The 26,694-nt window shown below is 41.8% G+C and overlaps 2 gene segments (V, D, J or C); both read right to left on the bottom strand.

Moving 5' to 3' along the window:
* LOC127226950 (Ig lambda-2 chain V region-like) overlaps nt 1–26,694 on the bottom strand; it is a 486,231-nt gene that overhangs the window by 374,326 nt on the left and 85,211 nt on the right.
* On the bottom strand, nt 23,612–24,213 carry LOC127226952 (probable non-functional immunoglobulin lambda variable 11-55). The segment is given in 2 exon segments: nt 23,612–24,005; nt 24,126–24,213. Coding segments are annotated over 2 exon segments (411 nt in total).

Here is a 26,694-nt window from a genome sequence, read left to right as displayed (position 1 = left end):
CTCAATTGTGAGGAGAATATGTAAGAGTTGCTGGCAATCATCCCATGTGGGTTGGTGGGTGATGAGGATGGATTCAATAAGACCTGTCAAGGCTTGTGGGTCCTGTGAGAAGGATGGATTATGGGTTTTCCAATTATAAAGATCTGCAGAGGAGAAGGGCCAGTATTGATAGAGCCCTCCCCACATGGATCGGAGAGGAAAAGCCTGGGAGACCCCAGAGCTGTCAGGTTCTTCTGGCATTCTATCTCTGAGGGGTCGCAGTCGGGTGGATGGTGGTGATGGGTCTCGAGGGCCTCTGGTGGCCAGCGCCGAGGTGGAGCTTGGGGATGGGGGTCCCTGGGCAGGTGCAGGTGCCGGGAGTTGAGGTGCTGCTGGCTGGGGATTAGGGTATGGGGGAGGAGGTTCTAGAAGGAAGAGATCCTCTTGCACATCTGGCAGGACGAGGGGAGCTTTGGGCCTATGATCAGGAGTTCGGGACTCCGTCAAGGGGAACAGAGAAGAGGTTGAAGGAGGGGCTGAGGGTGTGGGAATGAGGGGGACATGGGAAGGCAGGGGTGACAGGCAGGGGCCCAGAGGAGGAGGTGAGAGGAAGGGCTTGACCCAAGGAGGAGGATTGCGGCTCAGGCTTTCCCAAGTGAGAATATAGGGAGCCTGGTCAGGGTGGCCCAGTGATCCTGGCTGGAGAATTTGGGCTTTGACCTGCATGATAGTTGTAAGGTTAAAGGTGCCATCCCTCAGCCAGCCCACTTTGAAAGCAGGCCATTCCGAGGAAGAGAATATATGCCATTTCTTCTTCCGGACATCCATCATTTCACTGTGGGCCCGGCCTGACATCTTGCCAGGGATCTAAAGTCAGACTTAGGGGGGTAGTTAGTTTTTGACCCATGGGGAGAGTAGAAATGGACACAAACAGTAGGAACAGAAGGACACAAAAAACAGAACAATCTGATAAAGAGGACAAATCCACGCGGTAGACAAACGGCGCCCAAACCAAAGTTACAAGGCAGGAGGGAAGCAAGTCCAGAGGCCGTCCATCCCCTGGAGAAGAGAAACTTCCTCTTCTTCCCTCCTCCAAACTACCCGGGACTTTTGTCCAGGGTGGGACCAACGGTCTCAGGACACGTCTGCCTCCCTCTGTGGTCCTATACAAGTCCTGTGCAGGCTAGGCACAGATTCAAATACTCGAGTCAAAAACACATAACATACAAGTCCTGAGCAGGCCAGTCACAGATTCAAGTACTCCAGTCAAAAACACATAACAAACATCAGACACATTAGACATACATCAAACATATAGGTTGCCAGTTCTATCTTACCTCCAACTGGTAATGGAATTGAGTCTGGGGGTCGACCAGATCTCGGTGGAACCTCCAAAAAATTCTGAGGAGGTCGGTACCCCAAGAACTCAATGTCCAGTCCAGTTGCTGCAACACAGAAGAGGCTTTAATGAACAGGAAACGTTTGCACAAATGGGCTCCTCCATCATGCAGGCTAGAGAGAAGCCCCCTCCCCTGGGCCCAGGTGTTTTTAAAGGCAAACCCACAAGCTTAGGGAAGGGGTGGGACCCTCTGTCCATTGAGTATGTGACCCTTGGAGGCCAGATCGTCTGCTATTAGGGTCAACAGGGTATGTTAATTAATTTAGTCTGGGCAAACCGGAGTTGCAGCAATCTCTTAGTTTCCTAAGGACCCTATTCACCACCTATTGACTCACAGGAAAGGAGAGGCAGAAAGGAGGGCAGTGTGAATTCTTGTTATCTCAGGGCCTTGTGAGAGGAAGTTATCAAATTCCAAGGAACAGATATTGGTTTCCAGGTCAGTCCTTCATTAATTTTTCTCTTTTGTCTTTCAATATAACAGGCATTCCTTATAATCCTTAAGAGTAAAGAATTGTGGAGCATGCTCATAGCTCCTTAAAAATGCAACTTACAAGGAGAAGGGGGTCCTGTCCCCAGTCTCCACATGATACATTAAATCATGCACTCTTCATTTTAAATATTTTATATATGGATGCCTATGAGTAATCTGTGGAAGACAGATTCTGATATGATGGAACTCAAGAGACTTTAACGCAAGTCAAATAGAAAGATCCATGCATGAGACTATGTAAAGGGTCCAACCCTGTCAAATATGGGGTTGAGGGGGGTTGAGGTCATGTTTGTGTTTTCTTGCAGGAAGAAGATGAGGCGCCGTGGCTGCCAGACCATTTAGTGAGATGCATGGAACAGAGGAAAACCTGACCTGAGACCTCGGAAGAATAATTACTCTCTCTCTCTCTCTCTCTCTCTCTCTCTCTGGTCATTCTCTAATACAGGCAAGGCTTAAACCTATTGTTTTTACAAGAAGGTGCCCTGACAGGCAGGACCTAGCAATTCGTGGGTCGAGGTGAGCTAGAATATGAAAATAATGGGAGAGAAAGAAGGAACAAGACCACCCAATGCTTGTCAAGGTCTAACTTTATTAGGCACAAAGAGGAGTTTTTAAAGCAAAGCGGGGAAGAATTGGGGAGGGTAGCTGTGCTGAATTTGGGGCTCTGGTAATTGTCCCAGGCCATAAACATCAGGCCATAAACATCTGCTTATCTCAGTTCCTGGTGTCTGACTTATCTTAGTCCTGGGGTTTGGCTCATCTCAGTTCCTGGGATGAGTGGAGCAGACTGTTTGTTAAACAGTTCTGTTTTACCAAGATAAGGCTTAATTAAAGTTTTAAGGTGTAAGTAATTCTGAAAGAGAATGTGACTTAAGGCCTGCTCCCAAGATATCCCCCTATTTTATTATTTTTTATGTAGGGTATGTCTTAGGCTACGCGGCGGGCTCCCATAATCGGGACCCTGGGGATGGGCTTGTCACTATGTGATGAATGGGTAGGACCTCTGTCTTAGACTATATAGGGTGCATCTGCCCTCAGCACTCAAGGACATGGTCAAAAATCAGGCAAGAAACTTGGGCAAGAAGAGTGGGCTCCTGAGAGATGGCCCTATACTACCCCAGTCGTTGAGGGACCTACAGCCAAACAGGAGGGCCTGCATCCGATTTGTGGCACTGCAATATTGCATCATTCATATCTCCATATATGAGAGTACCAGGTCCTCTGTTGTTGGAGTCCTGTGAAATCAAGTCCTTCCTTGTCTAGGGGGATCAGGACTGATATTGTCACCATCCTCAACAAGTTCCTCAGAAGAGCCCTGTTCCTTTTCCAAAAGCTGTAGTGTACAGAAATAGGTTTTTCGATCATGGAACCAATTTGAGTTTTGATCAATCGAGTTAATTTCTGGAATGCCCAAGGCCCAAAAGTCAGCAGCAGCAATAATCCCACTAATGGTCCCATGAGGGACAGAAGCAGGGTAGAAAGCCAAGGGGAGGTGGAAAACCAATTTTTATACCAGGACTCGGCCTGTTCCTGCTGTCGTTTATGTTCCTCTAGATTTTTCTGCCCTGTATCTACGCTGTCTTCCACTAAGCCAGTCTTATCAGCATAAAAGGAACATTTGTCTTTTAAGGCCACACAAAGGCCACCTTGTTGTAAAAAAAAAAAAAAAAAAAAAAAAAAAAAAAAAAAAGATCAAGCTCTCTTCTATTTTGTAACAGAACTTCTGCTAAAGAAGTATGTGAATCTTTTAGATTCTTTAATCCATATTTTAATTCTTTAATATCTTTGTCTACTGCAGCCATGAGTCGATTAAAATGGAAGTTAGTCTGCACCAGAGATGCTATTCCTGTTCCTGCCCCGACAGCTCGGAGACCTAGATTTAACAGCCAAGGTAATGGCAGTTGCCAGTTCTCCCTTTACACAGCTGAATGTATCTCGACCCCAAAAGTTAAGGAAGGTTTCTGGACCATGTATAGTAAGTCAAGGTACCAACTGAACCAAGGTCTTGTTTCTTTTGAAAAACTGAGACTACCGCATAGGTAATCAATCCAGAGGAGCAGGCAAGATAGGTTCCTTCTGGTGCTGTAACATAAATGTATTGTGAGGAAATTATGACAGTTTGGTTACATATTGGAATTAATGAGGGGGGAGGAATCATATGAGGGCCAAGAAGGCAAAGACCCAGTCCTGAGACCTGGCCAAGGGTTAGGCCTTGTTCTGTGGGGGAAATAGGGCTCCATCTTAACTGGCTAGTATCATTAGTAAAGAAAACATTATCAAAATTACAAAGCAATCACTTTGTAAAAAAGGGGACCTGGGGAAAACAAATCCAGCATTTGATGGGAGATGTCATTCTGTATATGTTTCTCATACTGGTTAATGAATAAAGCACTGTTGGCCAATAGGAAAGCAAGATAGGAGGGACTAGGAGACAAGGAGGAAAGAGGAAGTAGGAAGGGAGTCAAGATGGAGAATCTGGAGAGAATAGAACCACCAGCCACCTCTCGCTGGTAAGACCACGTGGAAATACATAGAAATGGGCTAATAATTAAGACAGAGCTAGCCGATAAGAAACTAGTAACTGGCCAACAGAATTATATCTAATACAGAGTCTCTGTGTGTTAATTGGGGCTGGCACTGCGGCCGGACAAGACTAGCGGCAGGCAGGCGGAAAAAACCTTCTTACAAGCATTCTTGTAGATCTGTATTATTGGTCAGATGGAGGACATGAATGGTTGAATTGTCTAATGCAAGAATCAGGTCTGCAAAGGAAAGGGGTCCAGGGGTTAAGGTGAGTTGAAATGTTCCTGTGATCTCCACAGGGAAAGGTTTGGCAGAGGGTCTAACAGGAGGCCTACGAGGGATATTTCCCTTCTGGTGTAATTCAGGATTGGGGCCAACGGCTGTTTTAGGGCCCGAGAGAAGAGGTTTTTGTAGCTGTGTTTTAAAGGTAAAGCCTATATCTTTTCCTGAAATATATAGGCAAAGACCCCATTGAACCCCTTGAGCTGGCCAATTTCATAATTGTTTTCCCCCATTGGTGAAAGAGATCAACAAAGGATTATACCAGCGATTGGAGCATTGTCGATTATGGGGACAGGTCCTGAATTTAATTCATAAGAAGGGGGATTTAGGCGCTTGACCGTAATAAGGTCCCAATTAGAGGAGGGTTTCCAATAAGTGTCCCCAGTGGTCTCACATCCCCAGGCAGTACAAAAGTAATCTTCTTCAAAGCCACATTTGTCCTCTATAGATATGTCTCGATGGGATCCAGGGCAGACATATACAGGTGCCATAGTACGATAAGTCTTGGCCTGCCCATTAAAACATCCCGGTAGGGAAGTAGATCTAGTATTTGTATTGATAGGTTTGCACTGGGTTAAGTAATAACTAGGCATTCCCCACCTGATTTCAGAAGCCCCCATAGACAGGGCACAGAGATCAACAACTAAGGAATCAAAAGGGGGTTGGGGCCCAACATGTGAGGAGGTGTTGCCTACATCTCCAGCTTCATTGAAGATGATCCGTGTATAGTTGTAGATTTGGTACTGGTTAGAGATGGCAGGAGCTCCCAAGGACAGCAGGCAGGAGGTGATCCAGAGAGACAGCATCTTTGTATCTAAAATTTAAACGCAATTGGAATTTTTCTCAGGGTTTTCCCTGGGTGGATTATATAATTTTAACAGGCACTCAGGCAGCCATCTGGCATTATTGTCCTGATTATCAAATATGCATGCATGTCCTTTTCCCCAAATAAGCACTGGATCCGGTCCATGCCATTGGTTGGTAAGCGGATCTTTCCATAATGCCTGCATATAATCATGGGCTGTGATTGTATGCCAAAGGCGATCTGCAGCTGATTTTCCAAATTTATCTTAGGTAAGGAAATTAAGCACAAACAAAGCATGGTTTAGCAGATTTTTAGGATTATTTTTAGTGGGGTATAATTTTTCTCCCCCTGGATATAGTTTATAAAGCATATTTTTAAGTGTCTGGTATGCTCTTTCGACAATTCCTTGACCCTGAGGAGTATAAGGAATGCCAGTAATATGTTTTATTTGTAACAGAGCACAGAATTGTTTAAAAGCTTGACTGGTATATCCCGGGCCATTATCTGTCTTTAGAATTCTAGGTGGAGGCAAAACGGTTAGGCAGGCAAGTATATGGCTTATAACATTTTTCGCATCTTCCCCTGACTGAAGTGTTGCATAGAGAAAACCACTATTGGTATCTTTTGTTACATGTATATATTGAAGTTTACCAAATGGTAAATAATTAGCAACATCCATCTGCCAAAGATGGCTGGGAAGCAGTCCCCTGGGGTTGACTCCAAGATGAGGTTTTGGAAGTAGGGTGAGATAGCCTTTTTATGAGCAAACTGTCTGGCCTGTTCACGTGAGATTCCAAATTGTAAACACAGGGTATGGGCATTGAGGTGGTGTAGATTGTGTGCCTGGCTCTGGTGTGGGAGAGGTTACCTGGGTCAAAGCTACCATTTTGGTAGCTTGATCTACAGTATCATTGCCTTGTGACAGGGATCCAGACAGGCCAAAGTGTGCACGAATATGACCCACAAAAAAGGGTAGGGTCCTTTTTAATATTAACTTTTATAATATAAGGGGCAGCACCTGTGGAAGGTTTAATGTAAGGAACAGTCTCTAAACAAGCAACACAGAAGGCCAACTAAGAACTATCGGTATAAAGGTTAAAGGGAGTGGAAGAAAGAATTTGAAAAACCTTAATTAAGGCTAATAATTCCACTATCTGGGCTGAGGAAGCAGGCATGTGGAAATAATATATTTGGCCATCTATAGAATATGCAGTGGTGCCTGTGGATGACCCATCAGTAAACACCAAAGGAACATTTTAAGGAGACTCTTTTTTGTTACCAAAGGAAATATTACCGGTGTTTTATATAAAAACTGTGTAAGTTTATCTGAAGGATAGTGATTATCAATTATCCCCTGGAATGACACAAGATTAACAGCCCAAATGTCCCCATTTTGAGCCAGCCAAGATGTCTGTGCAGGTGTATAGGGGAGTACTAGAACATCAGGATCTTTTCCAAATAATCTAAGGTTATTTTCCCTTCCTGTTTTTATTAAACGGGAGTCTAAGCAAGGGTAAGTAAGTAGTACTCAAATGGGAGATGCAGGCAAATGTGTCCAGTATAGGCGGCTACCCTGCCAAAAAAGACCTGTAGGTGAAAAGGGGGAGGGGAAGACCAAAAATTGTAGTGGCTTATCTGGGGAAAAATAGGAGATATGTTGTTGAGCAATCGCCTGTTCCACCAGGTTTAGTGCTTGTCTTGCCTCATCTGTGAGGCTACAGAGGTGACAGTGGATCAGAATCTCCTTTTAAAATATCAAATAATTGTTTTAATTACCCAGTAGTAAGTTTTAAATGAGGACGAAGCCAGTTGATACCACCCAATAATCGTTGGAAGTCATTAAGTGTAATTAAGGTATCCTTGTGTATTTGAATTTTTTGTGAAATAATTTTATTTGTAAAAAGTTCATATCTGAGAAAAAGTTGGGGAGGTTGAACTTGAATTTTTTCGGGAGAGATTTGGAGGCCTTGTTTTTGTAGGGCTTTAACAAATTGTTGTGTAACCAAATGAAGTTGTTTATCATCTGATCATGCTATGAGGATATCATTCATATACTGAATGATATAAAAATGAGGATATTGAATCCTAAAGGGATCTATAACTTGAGCAACATACTTTTGGCAGAGAGTAGGGCTATTGGCCATGCCTTGTGGAAGGACCTTCCATTGGAAATGAGGCATCGGTCCCACATGATTAATGATGGGAAGATTAAAGGCAAATCGTTTACAATTGTCTGAATGAAGGGGAATAGAAAAAAAAGCAATCTTTTAAATCGATTACAATTTTTAAATATCCTTTGGGAATAGCCACCGGGGAGGGGAGGCCAGGTTGAAGGGCTCCCATAGGCACCATGGTTTTATTAATGGCACAGAGGTCTTGTAGCAGTCACCATTTACCTGACCTTTTTTGAATGACAAAAATAGGAGTATTCCAAGGCAATGTTGAGGGTTCTATATGTCCTGCAGCTAGTTGTTCCTGCACTAACATTAGAGCTGCAGACAATTTTCGAGTATTAAGGGGCCACTGATCAATCCAGACAGGATTATCGTCTTTCCAGGTGATCTTATCGGCCTGGAGTACAGGCGGAGCAAAGGCCCTTAGGAAAAATTTTGATAGCCAATTCCGTGGCGATCATTTTTTGAATGGCTGGAAATAGGGGTGGTAATTCCTTGACTGTGTTTTCCCAGTCCCTGGCTGGGCAGATAGCCCTGAGAAAGCATCTGTTGGGTGACTGTGGAGCTGGGACTATATATTACTATTTGCATTTGGGTAAGGATATCCCTCCCTCAAAGATTAACAGGAAGTCCAGGAACAATGAAGGGCTGAATTGTTCCCGTGTTATTTTCAGAGTCCTTCCAGATTAGTACCTTAGAGCTTTGTAAGGTATCACTAAATTGTCCTATGCCTTATAAATGAGTCAATGAGGGCTGAGTTGGCCACAAGGCAGGCCAGGATTTGAAGGAGATTACAGTGGCATTGGCTCCAGAATCGAGTAAACCCTAAAACCATTTCCCTCAATGTGGAGACTAAGCATGGGTCATTCTTTGGAGATGGGTTGTACCCAAAAGACATTGGATGAACCAGGGGTTGAGGCACCATGCTCTAGATTGCTGACTATGGGCATGGAATTACCTAAAGGAAGAGGTATGGCCTGAGCTATCCTCTGTCCTCCTGTTATTGAAACCGGACCAGGACAGGAGCTGACCAATAATTTTATTTCTCCTGTATAGTCATTGTCTACTAAGGTGGGGTGAATAGTGAGTACCTGAAGGATGGAGGAGGCTCGGCCAATAATAAGAAAGCATGTGTTTGGAGGCGGTGGCCCAAAAATTTCTGTAGGCAATATCTGGGTGCCATCCTCAGGTGTTAATATTGAATCGGTGGAGGCACACAAATCCAATCCTGAGCTCCCAGAGGTGGCTCAAAAGAGTCCCGAGGCTCAGGTTGAGGGCCAGGTGTCAGCGATTTGAGCCCCGACATGGGTTTGGGGGCCCAGGGCTGGCCCTTCATCCCGTTTCCCTAAAGGGGAGGCAAGGTTTTCTTGGATGTCAGTTTTAGATTTACAATCTTGAAGCCAATGCTTACCCTTTTTACACAAGACAAAAAGTCTTGGGTAAATTTGATATAGAGCTTCCTTGGCCATTTTGGGGGGGTGGTCATAAAGGGCAAGGTCCATCCTTGCGGACACTGTTTGTCAAAGTGGCCGGGCTGATAGCATTTAAAACAAGCTCGGCTGCCAGCAGGCATTTGAAAAGCGGCGCCAATAGCCATGGCAACCCCCAGAGAGATCCCTTGAGAGAGCTTATAAGACAAGGGATCAACTTCTTTACAAGCCCAAATCATCTCTTCTAATGATTTATTTTTAAAGGAACCCCTAAGCACCCTGCAGCAGGTGGCATTGGCATTTTCATAAGCAAGTTGTTTAAGGAGCTTGTTATCCATTTCCTCAGATCCTAGGATTCATTCAGCTGCCTCAGTGAGCCTGCCTATAAATTCTAGGTAGGGTTCATTGGGGCCCTGTACTATCTTTGTAAGGGTAGTGAGGACGGATCCTAGCCCCGGGAGGGACCGCCAAGCGCCCATAGCTGCCCGAGATGTTTGCCCCAAAAGGCTAATAGGGAGTTTGGTCTGAAGGGTTTCAGATGCATACTTTCCTTGAATTGTTAATTTTTCAAAGGTCCAATTTTTTAGTAGATTCTCGAGAAATGATTTTTTTGTGGCAAGTTCCCTACAGCAATCATAAAAATCTGCTTTCCAGGCCAAATGAAGGCCACGACTAAGGATGGCTTGTGCAATGCGATGCCACTCTGAAGGAGTAAGGCATCCCCCTCCAGCAAGGGAATCCAAGAGTGTAAGCGTATGGGAGGCAGTAGTACCATAATTTCTAACTGTTGAATTTAATTCCTTGATGGGTTTAAATTTTAACGTTTTGAAAGTATTGTGAGTGGGATCCTGTTCAATAGGTTCCTCAGTTTCTGATTCGTCCCCTTCTGTTTCATTATCTTTCTCTGTTTCATTATCTGAGGCATCTTCTTCCTCCTGCTCAGTATAGGTGGAGGAGGGCTCCTGGGCTTTTTTAGAGCCTTGGTGAGTAAGAAAAGGGAAAGCCAATTTAGGAGGTTTTGAGGTCTTAAATTTATGTTTGGACTTTCCCCCTGATTGTATAGGGACATAGGGACACCAAATACAGATTTTTCAACAGTCTTTTGAAATGAAGCTAAATCACAAGTAAGTTGAGAAAATTCTTGTTGTATTTGTAAAACCTCTTTGAGATTAGATATTTGTTGGGTAAGATGTTTTTTAGCATGAATTAAAGCCTCCGCTGTGTCGGAAATGGGGTGGAAGAGGACTGATGGATATGGTGGAGGCTCTTTAGGGGCCGTATAGCCCGCGAATGGCGGCCAGTTGGGGTTATGATAAGCAGCAGCCTCAGCCTCCTCCAATTCTTCTCCCTCTCAGAGATCCCATGGCTCTGAGTCCACATTGCCAGAGGTGGGGGGGGGGGTGAAAAACAGGAAAAGCTTTAAGGCTGGGTGGTTTAGGGGGATCAAACTCTGGTAAGGTTGGATAAAGGGGGGCAGAGGGTTCCGGCTCTTTTAAAGGCATAGAAATTGACACAGAGGGGCACAGAGAGGGAACCTTTTTAAGGGGCTCCATTTGATTAGGAGTCTGTGAGCTAGACAGAGGTTTTAAGAATTCCTCAATGGCAGAAGTTAAACGAGCCGACCCAGGGGAGTTAGTAAGGATGTCATTAATGACATTCCAATAGTTAAAAATATGCAATGGAATAGCCTCAGGGCCATGTTCTTTAAGTAGTCTATTAAGATCCTCACCCACCTTTTGCCATGTCAGTGGGTAAATATCTGGTCCTTTGAGAATAACCCAAGGAAAATTTTAGAAACGAAAGTAAAGAAACTTATTAACTCTTTACATGAAACTCTAATTCCTCTTTCCCAAAAGGAGGACTTGAAATTAGAGAAATGTTGGCCCATTATTATGGAATGGAACAAGGAGGCAAACACCAGGAATCAGCACACTCATGAGTGGTGAGGACGGATTCCAAATCGCCAGGCTGCAGCTCACAGGTCCCCCAGTCATCTCGGTGTGTGCTACCAAGGATTCTCTTCAGGGTTGGGGGATTCTTTTCGATAAAAGCCCATACCTCGAGCCACACGTTGGGTGTCACCTGCCTCAACCTGGGGGACCAAGTTATTCGTGGGTCGAGGTTGGCAAGAATCTGAAAATAAATGGGCGAGAAAGTAGGAACGAGACCAAGCAATGGGTTGTCAAGTCTCACTTTATTAGGCACAAAGAGGGCTTTTTAAAGCAAAGCAGGAAGGAAGTGGGGAGGGGTAACTGTGCTGACTCTGGGGCTCTGGCAGTTATCTCAGACCATTGTGGTCTTATTTGGAAAACATAAGCATATATCAGCTCCTGGCATTAGTTACCTCCGTTCCTGAAGTAAATGGAACAGACTGCCCTTTGAGCAGTTTCCTCTTTTGCCAAGATAAGTTGCAACTAGAGGTATGGCATAAACAACTTTGGGAGAGGATGTGACTCAAGGCTGCCTCCCAACAAATGACTAAAGCATTGCTGGCCAATAAGAAAGCAAGATAGGTGGGAATAGGACACAAGGAAGATTCAAGGAAGTAGTAGAGAGGAGTCAAGATGTAGAGACTTGAGAGAGCAGAATGCTGGCCCCTTTCTCTGGTAAGATAAGACCACGAGGAAAAACTTAGATTAATAGGAATGGGTTAATATCTAAGACAGAGCAAGCCAATAAGAAACTAATAACTGGCCAACAGAATTTTAACTAATGCAGTGTCTCTGTGAGTTATTTTGGGTGGCTAGGCAGTGGGACCAGACCGGCAGGGAAAACCTACTCATAACATCCCCCCACTACACAGGAAAGGTTGTGCCTTCCAGGAGGGATCAACAAAATCTGTCAAGTCATTTGGAGGAGGGACTAAGCCCTTCCTCCTGTGTCTAGGGTAGTGATCATGTGGTTTTTCTTTTTCAGTTTGTTTATATGTAGGATCACATTGGTAGATTTTTGTAATTTGAGCCATCCCTGCAACACAGGATGAAGCCTACTTGGTCATGGTAGATGATTTCTCTGACGTTTTCTTAGATTTGATTTGCCAGTAATTTATTTAGTATTTTTGCATCAAAGTTCAAGAGGGAGATTGGTTGTAGTTCTCTTTCTTGGTTGTGTTTGTGTGGCTTGGGTACCAAGGTAACTGTGGCCTTGTAAAAAGAGTTTGGTAGTGAACCTCCTGCTTCTATTTTGTGGAACAATTTGAGGAGTATTGGTATTAGATCTCTCTGAATTTTTGGTAGAATTCTGTACTGAAGCTCTCTGGTCCTGGTCGTTGTTTGGTTGGGAGGCCTTTGATGACTGTTTCTATTTCATTAGGAGTTATAGTTCTATTTAAGTTTCTTATCTGCTCTTGATTTAATTTTGGTAAATGATAGTTTCCAGAAATATGCCCATTTCCTTTAAATTTTCAAATTTTGTGGAGGACTGGTTTTCAAAGTATGACCTGAAAATTGTCTGGATTTTTTTGTCCTTTGTTATGTCCCCCTTTTTATTTCTAAATTTGTTAATTTGAATGCTCTCTCTATCTCTCTGATTCTGGTCAGTTTGGATAAAGGTTTTGTATCTTGTTGATTTTCTCGAAGAACCAAAACTTTGTTACATTGATTTTGAAAGACCCCCACTATGCTTATTGCCTGTTTAAATTGCTCTTGATAATTTGCCAAGGTCAAGTTATGAGAAAAGTACAGGAGGAAACCAGGTGCTGCTCTCATCCAACGCCAACCAGATATCTGTGGTCTGCAGCTTGGACCAAAGCAAGGTCAGCAGGACAGTGTCCAGTATGCTGAGATAGTCATAACTGAATTCTTTGTATTCTTTGTGCCCAACCTGAATAACCAACTGTCTTGGTTAACTACAACTGCTACGTTTAGATGAAACAATGAAATCCCTGTAACCATGTTTCTGCTTCTGTAAGCCTGCTTCTTGCCACCCCAACCCTATATAAACTGCCTGAGTTTTAACGCTCAGTCCCCCGAAAGACTGAAGCGTCCACAGGTACCTGTGTAAACAATAAATAACCTCTTGCACTTGCATCCAGTGGTCTTGTCTCGTCTCTTGGGGGCAAGGGCCTTCCCCCTGACAGGCTCCAAACACTTGGGGTCTCTTGGGGGTCTTTCAATTTTTTCTTTTTGGATTGTTTTCCTGGTTTCTATTATTGATTATTTCTTGTCATCTATTCCTCCTGGGTGAGTTTACTTCTTTTTGTTTAAAGCTTTCAGTTGTGATACTAATTCTCTAATGAGACTATCCTCCATTTTCTTCATATGGGCAGTTAGTGCAATGAACTTGACTTGTAGCACTCCTTTCAAAAACGTCCCATTGGTTTGGGTGTGTTGTGTCTTCATTCACATTGAATTCTAGGAAGTCTTTAATTTCTTTATTTCTTCTTTAACCTAGGTATGGTGCAATTGTGCATTGTTCAGTTTCCATGAGTTTGTAGGTTTTCTGGGATTTGTGTTGTTGCTGAATTCCAAAAGCATGGTGGTCTGATAAGATACAGGGTACTCTTCAAAAAAAAATTTTTTTTGTATCTGTTGAGGTTTATTATGTTGCCTAGTATATGGTTGATTTTAGAGAATTTTCCATGTGGAGGTGAAAAGAAGTTATGTTCTTTTGTGTTTGGATGGAATGTTCTATAGATGTCTGTTGAACCCAATTGGGATATAACTTTTGTTTGTAAGACCCTCAGAATGAGGAGCCTTCCAGTTTTGGTCGGTACCTCAAGAACTCAATGTCCAGTCCAGATGCTGCAACACGCAAGAGGCTTTAATGAACAGGAAACGTTTGCGCAAACAGGCTCCTCCAGAATGCAGGCTAGAGAGAAGCCCCCTCCCCTGGGCCCAGGTGTTTTTAAAGGCAAATCCACAAGCTTAGGGAGGGGGTGGGACCCTCTGTCCATTGAGTATGTGACCCTTGGAGGCCAGATGGTCTGCTATTAAGGTCAACAGACCTTAGGGCCTAAGGGTGTGCTAATTAATTTTGTCTGGGCAAACCGGAGTTGCAGCAATCTCTTAGTTTCCTAAGGACCCTATTCACCACCTGCTGACTCAAAGGAAAGGAGGGGCAGTGTGAATTCTTGGTATCTTGTTATCTCAGGGCCTTATGAGTGGAAGTTATCAAATTCCAAGGAACAGATATTGGTTTCCAGGTTAGTCCTTCATTAACTTTACTTTTTTGTCTTTCATGTTAGTCTCTTTGTTTCTTTGTTAAGTTTCTTACTAGTGGTCCTGTCTAGTGGTGAGAGTGGCATGTTGAAGTCTCCCACTATGAGTGTGTGAGGTTTTATGTGAGCTTTCAGTTTTATTAGTGTTTCTTTTATGATTATGGATGCCTTTGTATTTGGGGCATAGAATTTTAGAATTAAGACTTTGTGCTGATGGATTTCTCCTGTGATGAATATAAAATACCTTCTTCTTTTTTGATTCATTTTGGTTTGAAGTCTAACTTGTTAGATATTAGAATATCTACACCTGGTTGCTTCTTGGGTCCATTTGATTGGAAGAAATTTTCCCAACCCTTTACCCTGAGGTAATGCCTGTCTTTGATGTTTAGATGTGTTTCTTGTATGCAGTAGATGGATGAATTCTGTCTTTCTATCCATTCTGTTAGCTTGTGTCTTTTATAGGGTAGTTAAGACCATTAATGTTGAGGTAAAGTAAGGACTGTTGATTGTTATTTCTTATTTGTTTTAGATTTGTTGTTGGTAGTGGTATTGTGAATATATTTGCCCTGCTTTATCCTTTGGGTTCTGGTGAAATGGGATTATATATTGCCTATGTTTTTGTGAGCATAGTTCACTTCCCTGGATTGAAGGTTTCCTTCCAGAAGTTTCTTTAGGGCTGGGTTTGTAGATAAGTATTTTTGAAAATCTTTGTCATTAAATATCTTGTTTTCTCCATCTATAATGATTGAAAGTTTTGCTGGGTATAGCAGCCTGGGTAAGCATCAGTGGACTCTTAGTACTTGTAGAACATCTATCCAGGACCTTCTGGCAATGAGAGTTTCTATGGAGAAGTCAGGTGAAATTTTGATAGGTCTGCCTTTATATGTTACCTTGCGTTTTCCTTCACTGCTCTTATTATTCTTTCTTTATTCTGTATGTTACATGTTTTGATTATTATGTTTCACGGGATCTTTTTTCTTTGGTCCAGTGTATTTGGTGTTCGGTATGATTCTTGTACTTTCATGGGCATGTCCTTCTTTAGAGTGGGAAAGTTTTCTTCAATGATTTTGTTGAACATGTTGAACATGACTTGGGCTTATTTGCCTTCTTTTATGCCTGTTATTTTATTTTTTTTTTTTTTTGGCCTTTTCTGTGTGTTCAATATTTCCTGGCTGTTTTTTGTTAAGAATTTGTTGAATTTAAGATTTTCTTTGGTTGATGAATCTATTTCCTTTAATTTAATCTTATGTGCCTGAGATTCTCTCTTCTATCCCTTGTATTCTGTTGGTTATGCTTGCATCTGTAGTTCCTGATCATTTGCCCAGTTTTTCTATTTCTAGCATTCCCTCAGTCTGTGTCTTCTTTATTGTCTCTATTTCAGTTTTCAAGTCTAGAACTGTTTACTTCACCTGTTTGATTGTTTTTCTTGGCTTTCCTTACTTTCTCTAAGAGATTTGATTGGTTCATTTCTTCCCATTTTTTGTTTGTTTTTACTTACATTTCTTTAGGGGATTTTCTCATATCATCTCTCAAGGCCTGTATTGCTTTCATAAAGTTATTTTTTAAGTCTTTCTCTTCTGCTTCATCTTCTTTGGTGTGTTGAGATGTAGTTGGTGTAGAGTCTCTAGTTTCTGGTTATGTTATACATATCTTTCTATTGTCTGGTTGTTGGGAGCCTGCCTTAAGTCACATTCTCTTACAGAATTACTTACACCTTACAACTTTAATTGAGTAATCTTGGTAAAACAGAACTGTTTAACAAACAGTCTGCTCCACTCACCCCAGGAACTGAGATGAACCAGACCCCACGAAATAAGATAAGTCAGATGCCAGGAACTGAGATAAGCAGACATTTATGGTCTGATGTTTATGGCCTGGGACATTACCAGAGCCCCAGAGTCAGCACAGCTACCCCTGCCCAATTCCTCCCTGCTTTGCTTTAAAAACCCCTCTTTGTGCCTAATAAAGTTAGACCTTGACAAAGATTCCTTGGTCTCGTTCCTGTTTTCTCTCCCATTATTTTCAGATTCTAGCCCACCTCGACCCATGAATAACTAGGTCCTGCTGGTCAGGGCAAGTGGCACCCAATGTGATGCTCGAGGGAGGGCTTTTAACAAACTGAGTCCCCCAACCCTGAAGAAAGTCGGTAGCGTGCACAGAGAACAGTGCCAGACCTGCAGACCTGAAAGCTGCAGCAAGGCAAAGAATTGGAATCTCACATGAGAAGCCCATTCCTGGTGAGTCATCCCCCTCCCTCATTCTGTTCCATAATAATGGGTCAATATTTGTTCAAGGAAGTTAAGTTCACTAGGGACTTCAAGTCTTCCTTTCAAGAAAGAGGAATTAGAGCTTCATATAAAGAGTAAGTTTCTTTGCTTTCGTTTCTAAAAATTGTCCTTGGGTTATTCTCGAAGGACCAGATATTCACCCCCTGACATGGCAAAAGGTGGGTGAGTATTTTAATAGATTACTTAAAGAACAGGACCTAGAGGCCCTAAGCCTTAGGAACTCCTGCTGTGGTTAATGCCCAACCAAGTGTATGGAAAAATTAAGGCAGCCTGTCAGAAACTGGTGAATGTATTGAAAATTTGTTAAGATTTTGGATGCCCATAATTTAAGTGTTATCTATAGCAGCCGCATTACAAGAGATTTCAATTAAGGATGTTTTATTTCAACAAACTAATCTTGGGCTAAAGAAAAGTAGAGCTGAAAAATATATGTATTCTCTGTATGTATGCTGTGGCCACACGTGTGAGTATCTGAAGTGTGATTGTGAATATGTGAATGTGTGAATCCCAACAATAGCTACTACTTGAATTGCTTGGGATATTAAGAGAGAGAGAGAGAGAGAGAGAGAGAGAGAGAGAGAGAGAGAGAGAGACAGATATCAGGGTTGGAGATCTGCATCTCCCATGACTATCTTGCAGAGTGAAGCAGTAGGAAATGGTCAAAGCCAGAATGGTCTGAGAGCCAGAGAAATCTGTATGGATGTCTCGAAAGAGTTTAGCAGAGGAGAGAATACAAAAATCTTCCTAATTTTGGTGGTTAAAAAAGAAATTGAAAGAATGGAGGTTAATGTAAGATTTGAGAAAAGCTATTGAAGGGAGGCCTCTGGGAACTGCAGCCCTATTAGGCCCCACCTGGAGAGGTGTCAGTGAAATGCAAATGAGACATTGTCAACAATTGAGAAAAAGCCTCAGGGAACTGCAGGCCCTGTTAGACCCCCCTCCCCAAAAAGGTGTCAGTGAAAATGCAAATGACACCAGGTTAGCTAATGAAAGCTTTATAGGTCAAAATAGAAAGTTTTCAAAAGTATTTGGGACTTATGTTACATGCTAAAGAAATTAGGCCTCAATAATTAGAAATTAGAAAAGATAGCTTATGATCATTGAATGATTTTCAGAAGTTATTAGGAAATATTACAATGGTTACATCCTTTTTTTAAAAAGCACCTACTGATGATTGGAAACCTTTAAGCAATATCCTGAAAGGATATAGTGATCCCAATTCACCTAGACAGTTAACTGAAGAGAGTAGACAAGTTCTCTTACAATCAGAGAATGCAATCCAGCATCAGCAGATATGCTCTATTGACTATGCAAAACCATGGGAGGCTTATGTACTTCCCACACAGCATAGTCTGAATTCTTTCTGTCTTACAGAAAAGGGGACCATTGTTATGGTTGAATTTACCTGTTTCCTCAGTCAAAGTGTTAAATCCTTATTTTAAATCAGTAGTTTTTAAGGTACAAAATGTTGTCTAAGATATTTTGCCAGAGAACCAAGTGTAATACATGTTCCCTATACCAAATAGTAAGTTAATGGTTATTTCAAAACCTTTACAACCAGCAACTAACAGGCAAAGGAATGTTTACTTAGATGGTGAGAGGTTACCTCCCCTTTTCTGAGAGTGGGCTCAGGCACCAGCCCTGGAACTCCTGACTTAAGGAGTTAATTTTCTTTTATCATTAGAAGTTTCCTTTCTCTGTATAGATTTAGGGCCTAAGTTTTCAAGCTTTTATCAATTATAACTTTTGGTCCATCAGCTTTTTCTCAGTTTTCGGAAAAAAAAATGATAATCAGTTTATAGACATTAAATTTGTACTAATACATCCTTTTGTATTCCCTAAAATTGTAAGGAGTAATTCTGTTAAAAAAAAAATGCTATGTTAGTTTCTCCTGATAGTTCTTCGAATGGAAAAGCAGCTTGTGTTATTTATTGATGGGAAAAGAATATGTACTACAGACAGATCCAGCTTCAGCTCAGATAGTTGAGTTACAAGCTGTTGCAATAGTTTTTCAGCTTCTAATAAATAATTCATTTAGCTTATATACTGATAGTCATTATGTTTTCAGAGCTCTTCAAGTTTTAGAGATAGTTCCATACATTGGAACTAGTAATAATCAGTTTAAATTACTGTTTGAGCAAATTCAAAGTGCCATTCATCAAAGAAATGCACCTTGCTTTGTGGGTAATATAAGAGCTCATTCAAACCCACTGGCTGAATATAATGGTTCAGCTGATGGTCTGACAGAAATGGTCACTTTATCTCAGGTAAAATTAGCTCAGCAGTCACACAGCTTTCATCATCAAAATAGTAATAGTCTAAGAAAACAGTTTGGTTTAACTAGTGAGACACAGAAGGCCATTCAGGTTACTTCCAGCCCTATATCCTGGCTGGCCTCTCCACTAATTTGTAGGGAAGGGATCTCTTAGAAGATAAGGGAATTGTCCTTACTACCAAACCCTCGCCCAAGGCATTCTTCCAAGAGACAAAGCTCTCCAGATGATGTGTAAAATAGGCTGGGACAAAGGATGAGGGCCAGGTAAGCTGGAGCAAGGAGAAATTCTCTCTGTGGCCACTCTGCCATTAGACACTCAAGGTGATAGAAAAGAATTTAGCCATTTTTTAGGAGGGTTGCTGTCCCCATTCCCATTGCATGGATTTCTGACATCCAATGTGGATGGAACATTGGCTCTTAACCGGGAAAAAAAAAAAAAAAAAAAAAAAAAAACTTCTGGCTTCTGGGGGCTTCCCAACTAGTTCAAGAACAATTGGAGGCAGGACATGTGATCCCCTCCACCTCTCCCTGAAAATCCCCTATATTTGTGATTTAAAAGGCTTCAGGAAAATGGAGATTGCTCTAGGATTTGAGGGCCATTAATGCAACAATGCAGCCTATGGGAGCCCTTCAGCCCAGCTTGCCCTCACCTGTGGCTATTCCTAAAGATTGGCGTCTAATTGTTATTAATTTAAAGGATTGCTTCTTTTACATGCTGATGCACTCCCGAGATAGCCCAAGGTTTGCATTTATCCTTCCTTTGATTAATTTTCTAATCTTGAACAAGCCTCTGGCTTTCAGTGGGTGGTGCTCCCCCAAGAAATGGCTAAAGTCTCACAATATGCCAAGCTTATGTGGCTGCCTGCCTGGATCTTATCAGGGGCAAGTTTTCTAATCTTTACTTTATCCATTATATGGATGACATTCTGCTGGCAGCGCCTGCTGAGGAGAGATGTCTTAAAGTGTTTGCTAAATTGCATGAGCTCCTGGAAACTCTTGGATTTACTTTGGCCCTGGAGAATATTCAAAAGAAACCTCCTTACACCTATCTAGGCCATCGAATCCAACAGACCATCCTCCAGCCTCAAAGGCTCCAAATTGATTGCTCAAATTTAAAAACTCTTCACGATCAACAAAAGTTTTTAGGAGATGTTCAATGCATCTGCCTCTCTTTCCATTAAAACAGGGGAGCTTAGACCAATATATGATATTCTTCCAGGGGATCCAGCTCCGACCTCTCCCAGACAAATTACACCAAGGCCAAAGAGGCCATCCAATTGCTATTAAAAAGCATTGAAAAAGCCCATCTTTGCCACCTAGATTATGAACAGCCTCTTGCTGTAGTTGTACTTTCCTCCAGTTTTTCACCCACCACTGGTTTTTGGCAAAATGGCCCTATATATTGGATTCACTTGTCAGCCTCCCCTAAGAAGGTGGTGTCATCATCAAAATAGGAATAGTCTAAGAAAAGCGTTTGGTTTAACTACAGAGACTGCTCAACAAATTGTCAGACAATGTGATATGTGCCCACAGTATTTACCAGTAACTACTATAGGAGCAAATCCTCAGGCCTGCTTCCTAATCATTTATGGTAAATGGATGTTACTCATACTGCAAAATTTTGCAGATTAAAGTATGTACATATGACAGTTGATACATATTTAGGCTTCTTAATGGTCACTGCACAAACTGAAGAAGCCACTAAGCATGTGATAAGTCACTGTTTAAAATGTTTTGCTTACATGGGAGTTCCAAAAAATTATAAAGGCAGACAACAGATCTGGATATACTAGTAAAGCATTTCAACATTTTGTGCCCAATAAAAAAATAAACATATAACAGCAATTCCTTATAATCCTCAAGAGCAAAAAAATTGTAGAGCATGCTCATAGCTCCTTAAAAATGCAACTTATAAGGAGAAGGGAGTCCTGTCCCCAGTCTCCACATGATACATTAAATCATGCACTCTTCATTTTAAATTTTTTGAATGTGGATACCTATGTGCAATCTGTGGCAAACAGATTCTGATATGATGGAACTCAAGAGACTTTTACTCTAGTCAAATGGAGAGGTCCATGCATGAAACTATGGAAAGGGCCCAACCCTGCCTAATATGGGGTTGAAGATTGTCGAGGGCATGTTTGTGTTTTCTTGCAGGAAGAAAATGAGGCTGGTGGCTGCCAGACCATTTGGTGAGATGTGTGAAACAGGAAAACCGGACCTGAGACCTCTCACCTTCTCTCTCTCTCTCTCTCTCTCTCTCTCTCTCTCTCTCTCTCTCTCTCTCTCTTCTCAGTCTCTCTCAAGGGTCATTCTCTAGAACAGGCAAGGCTTAAACCTATTGTTTTTACAACAAGGAGAAATTTGTGCAGCACTCAAAGAGGAATGTTGCTTTTATGCTGATAAGACTGGCTTAATGGAAGACAGCTCAGATAGAATGCAGAAAAGTCTTGAGGAACTTAAATGACAGTGGGAATAGGCCGAGTCCTAGTATAAAAATTGGCTTTCTACCTCCCCTTGTCTTTCTACCTTGCTTCCTTCTTTCCTGGGACCATTTATGGGATTGCTGCTGCTGTTGACTTTTGGGCCTTGGGCATTCCAGAAATTAACTCAATTGATTAAAACTCAAATTGATTCCATGCTCAATAAACCTATTTCTGTACACTACAATCAGCTTTTGGAAAAGGAACAGGGCTCCTGTGAGGAATCTGATGAGGATTGGTGACAATCCCCCTAGACAAGGACTTGATTTCACAGGAACAACAAATGGTTCTCTCATATATGGAAACGTCAATGAGAGGAATATTGCGGTGCCACAAATCAGATGCAGGCCCTCCTGTTTGGCTGTAAGTCCCTCAACAATGGGATTAGCATGGGGCCATCTCTCAGGAGCCCACTCTTCTTGCCTGAGTTTCCTGCCCAATTTTTGACTATGTCCTTAAGTGCTGAGGGCAGATGCACCCTATGTAGCCTAAGACAGAGGTCCTACCCATTCGTCACATAGTGACAAGCCCATCCTCAGGGTCCTGATTGTGGGAGTCCACCGTGTAGCCTAAGACAGACCCTCCATAAAAATAATAAAATAAAGGGAGATGTTGGGAGCCGGCTTTAAGTCACATTCTCTTTCAGAGTTACTTATACCTTAAAACTTTAATTAAGCCTTATCTTGGTAAAACAGAACTGTTTAACAAATAGTCTGCTCCACTCACCCCAGGAACTGAGATGAACCAGACCCCACGAAATAAGATAAGTCAGATGCCAGGAACTGAGATAAGCAGACATTTATGGTCTGATGTTTATGGCCTGGGATATTACCAGAGCCCCAGAGTCAGCACAGCTACCCCTGCCCAATTCCTCCCTGCTTTGCTTTAAAAACCCCTCTTTGTGCCTAATAAAGTTAGACCTTGACAAAGATTCCTTGGTCTCATTCCTGTTTTCTCTCCCATTATTTTCAGATTCTAGCCCACCTCGATCCATGAATAACTAGGTCCTGCTGGTTAGGGCATCTGGTGTTTTCATTATTGCCATCTTTCAATTGCTTGTTCTAGTGGATGCATGTGGAGATTTTCTCTCCCTACTCTTCTCTCATGGTGGGTGTAGGTGGCTCAGGATATCTATAAGTGGGATAGTTCAAGCTCTCTAGGAAGTCTCTCCTCTGGCAGAGGCCTGGTGATGGGGATCAAAGTTCAGGCAGTTGGGACTCAGGGTGGTCCCACATGTGTTGGCGGGTCCAGTGTGCTCAGAGCAGATCCAGGAAGCTCCGTGGAGGTGGAGGGTTTCCTGGACCCATACTCTGGCCCAGCGCTCAATAGGAGCATTGGAGCCATGGGCTCAGTAGGGCACAGGGTCGGCGGAGGGTATTTTTATCCTCAGAGTCTCACCCTGTTGTCATTGTAAGTATCAAAAAGCACTGGATATGTCTTGAAAAAGACTCACAACTTAAGAGGACTTTTTTCATAGATGCCACTGGGTGGTTTTAGCTAATAACAGATCTAGAGAGTGCATTATCTATCTATGTGGAGAGCTGCACTAAACACTATAAGTGATTCTGGGTAATTTGAAACAAGCATATAAGACAATAGGTTTTGCTATTGCTTCTCAAACATCCTTAGTATTTCCTATGTCCCTTTCCAGATGCATCTCTCTCCTTTCTTTCCTATCACTATGTATTCCTCTTGACTCATTCCTCTCTCTATGTAGTACTCACTTCCACTTTCCTAATCAAGCCCTCCACTTATATTTTTCTTTTCATAGGACATGCATCCTGCTAATTAAAAAACAAAACCATTTGTCTTTCTGGACCTGAGTGACTCCACTTAGATGTAATATTTTACAGTTGCATCAATTTGTTTGCATTTTCAGTTTTGTTTAGTGCTGAAAGAACTGTATACTTATACTACATTTTCATTATTCATTAACCAGTTGAAGGATAATAAGGTTGCTTCCATTTCTTTGCTGCTGTGATTAGAATGGTAAAGAACATGGCTAAAAAGTACAACTTTATTGGGATAACAATTGTTTTCAACATATACAAAGGAGTGCTATAGCTCCTTTAAGCTTTTTGAGAAATTTCCACACTGAAATCTAGAGGGGCTCTAACACTTTCCAAGCTCACCAACAGTGGGTAAAGATTTCTCTTCTCCTTCAAGTTCACCAGCATTTGTTGCCACTATAGTGTAGGTTTGAGAGTTTTCTTTTGTTGTTTACTCCTGTTGTCTCTATTATTGGTGAAAATATGGAGTACATTTTCTATATTAACTTCTTCATTATCTTTTATTTGTGTAGTAAATGAATATTACAAGATGACAAAAAACAAAACTAATATATGTTTCACAAGCTACAGTTTATGCCTACTTCCCCATCTGCCTGTGTCACTGTGATAGCCACTATTTTCCCAGATGGAACAGTAATACACAGCTTCATCCTGAACCTGTAGCTCAGAGATCTGCAAATTTGCAACATTTTTGGAGGTATCTTTGGATCCAGAGACTCTACTGGGGACTCCAGGACCCAGCTTCTTATCTGAGTCTGAGTAGTAGTACAGGAAAAACCTAGGAGGGCTCCCCTCTGTTTGCTGGTACCAGTAAATATTTTTTCCCCCAACACTGTTATCACTCCTCAGGCTGCAGGTGAGTCTGGCTGTTGATCCAGGAGATTCAGAGATGGAGGGTGGTTGTGTCAATATAGACTGACAAAAGGATCCTGTAAAAGAAGACACCACAGTGAAAAGCAGAACTGAGATTCACATTCTTGTGTATATACTAGAGGGATTGACTAAGCATTGGCATCCTCTGCAGTACTCTTCAGCCAGCCTGTCCCTACCTGTCAGGTAAGATAGAACCACAAAGATGCCAGGAGTCCAGGCCATTGTAGGCACAACACAGCTTCTTCTTAGACTAGGGTCTTCTGTATGGGCTGTTGCATGATCTCGTTGCCTGGGACCTCACAGAAAAAGAGAGATTAGTCATGCAAATAAGCTTTCACTAACTCCTCCCATCAGATGATTCATATTTTGAGTTCCTAAAACAGCAAGTCAGTTGATGTGAATTATTTGTTTAGTAAAATATAAAACATGTGGTAACACAAAGAAGCCTGTGTGCAAAGAACTCTTTCAGATCCACAGTAGCACAGTTGCTGATTCCTCACAAAATGTGGAGGACTCACTCATCAGGTTCCATATCTGTTACTGTTACCACATGTGATCACCTGTCCTTCAGAAACTCCAGAGAGAGACTCAGCACGCTTCTGTAAGTCCCAGAGCATCAATCACCTTCCACAATTGCTCTGCTATCTTTCCTTCACTTTTTATTTCAGACACATAAAAGGAAAACTACAGGGAACATGGTGATGAGTGCTAGTGGGGCCATCACCGATACATTTTTCTGATGAAGGTGGACAGGCAAGGACAGCATGCATGATCAACCTAGGAGAGCTTGTGAACAATCCAGGAGATGAAGATGGGAGAAGTAGCTGGATAGACAATACATTTTTATTGCTGTTATTTAAACAAAGAAATGAAATTTCTCACATCAGGCTGGGCAAACACTTAAAGAGAATTTGGCATTTAGAAAGGGATGGTGGTGGATTGGGAAGTCAACTACTCAATATTGATGAAGAGGATGGAAAGACAAGGTTTGTTTTGTTTTAGTTTTTGACAAGACATTTGAGAATTTACTACTTCTTACAGGACTTGATTTTAGGTGACTCTGAGGGGTAGTTAACAATGTATGAATGGTGGATATCTGACTTTTTTGCATCATCATTGTGTTCTAGAGACAAGGGAACTGATTTTCATGTTCAAGATATATATAAAACAACAAAGATAGCAGATAAACAGAGGGCAGGATGATGGTCAGGGAAATATTACTTGCAATAATAGATACTAACACATGATAGGTGAGGAGTGTGGTAAAATATTGTAGTGATCTGTGCTTAAAAGGCAGATATAGCCAGTGTAACAACAGAGCTCATAGACCACTACTCCTTAAGTGAGGAAACAGTAATTCAAAAGAAAATAAGAGCACATAGGCCACTGATCTCCACAGAGAGTCTAGATGGCCCTAGGTCTCCATTTCCACCTCTGTAGACCAGTGCCTGTTCCTTCAGATATGTTTCCACTGAGACTGTCAAGGCTCCTTCTGAGCTCTGCTGCAAGAGCTCTGCTCACATGACAGCCTGAGGCAGAGGTAGTTAAGCATTCAATAGTGGGAGTGTCCTGGGAGAAATAACTAGCTAACACTATGCCCCTTTCTCCATGAACTCTGTCAGGACAGAAAATACCACTGCTGAGTCTCCCTTTTGAGCACAGGATGAGCCCCAAAGAGCAGTTTCTTTGAATGAGTGGAAGTGGTGTCATACCACAGTTCCACAGCGCCCCCTGTTTGCAAAAATCTCTTAGTTACCTTAGTTTAGAGACCTCAGAATCCAACTAGAATCTACTACTCCCCAGATCACCCATACCCAGACCCTGATGTCTAAAATCTGTAATGCATCCTTTTTTCTGTTGTAAAGGTTGTCACATTCCAAAAACAAATCTTTGACACCATTATAAAAACATCCAAAAATATTAAAGTGTTAATTCACCCCCAGATGAATGGTAACTATCAGATTACTTCAATAGTATGTGTTTTGAAATGAAGATATATGTTTTGGTTACACAAGCACCCAAACACATACAAATATTATTTAGCTCTAAAGAAAAATGAAGTTTGTAACATCCAGGAAAATGTATGTATATATAGAATGTACAATGTTAGGAAAAGTAGCACAATGTCATATTTTGTTCATATTTAGAATCTAGCCAGTAATATATGTATATTATAACATATTATATTATGTATAGTATAACATGAATAATACAGAATAACTAAGGTTAACTTAAAGGGATGTGGGAGGACTGAACACGGTTAGTAGTCATGAATATTGAAAATGGACATAAGGTAAATGTTTTTCTAGTTCTAATTCTGCTAGGGAAATTTTGGTTTGGGTGGTGAATAACTACAAAACGTATATTTGATACAAAAATGTAAAATTTAATGTGAAACTTTACAGCTTATGTTGAAAATGTGTACTCCAATTGTATAGATGTTTGTTGCATTTGTAGCCTATCACATAAAGAGCGTGAACAGCTTTTCAGCCACAAGTGATTCAGTTGTGTGAGCAGGTATGGAGAGCTGGAATCTGCATAGCCTTTCCTGTTCTTATTTAGGTTGTTGATACCCAAAAGAAGTGCTTTTTTGTGATCTACACTCTTCTATGTACATTCTTTCATATGTAGCTTTCCTAACAACCAGGGAATTTAGAGGTGGACAAAGGGAATTTAGTAACTCACTTTGGCCTTACTCTATCCCAGAACTTGAGAGAGTGAGTGCAGCTTTCCTAGGAGGCAGCT

The sequence above is a fragment of the Phodopus roborovskii genome, unplaced genomic scaffold, assembly GCF_943737965.1.
Source record: "Phodopus roborovskii unplaced genomic scaffold, PHOROB, whole genome shotgun sequence".
Taxonomy (NCBI): Eukaryota; Metazoa; Chordata; class Mammalia; order Rodentia; family Cricetidae; genus Phodopus; species Phodopus roborovskii.
The sequence above is the reverse complement of the archived record's forward strand: the minus strand, read 5'-3'. Positions and strand labels throughout refer to the sequence as shown.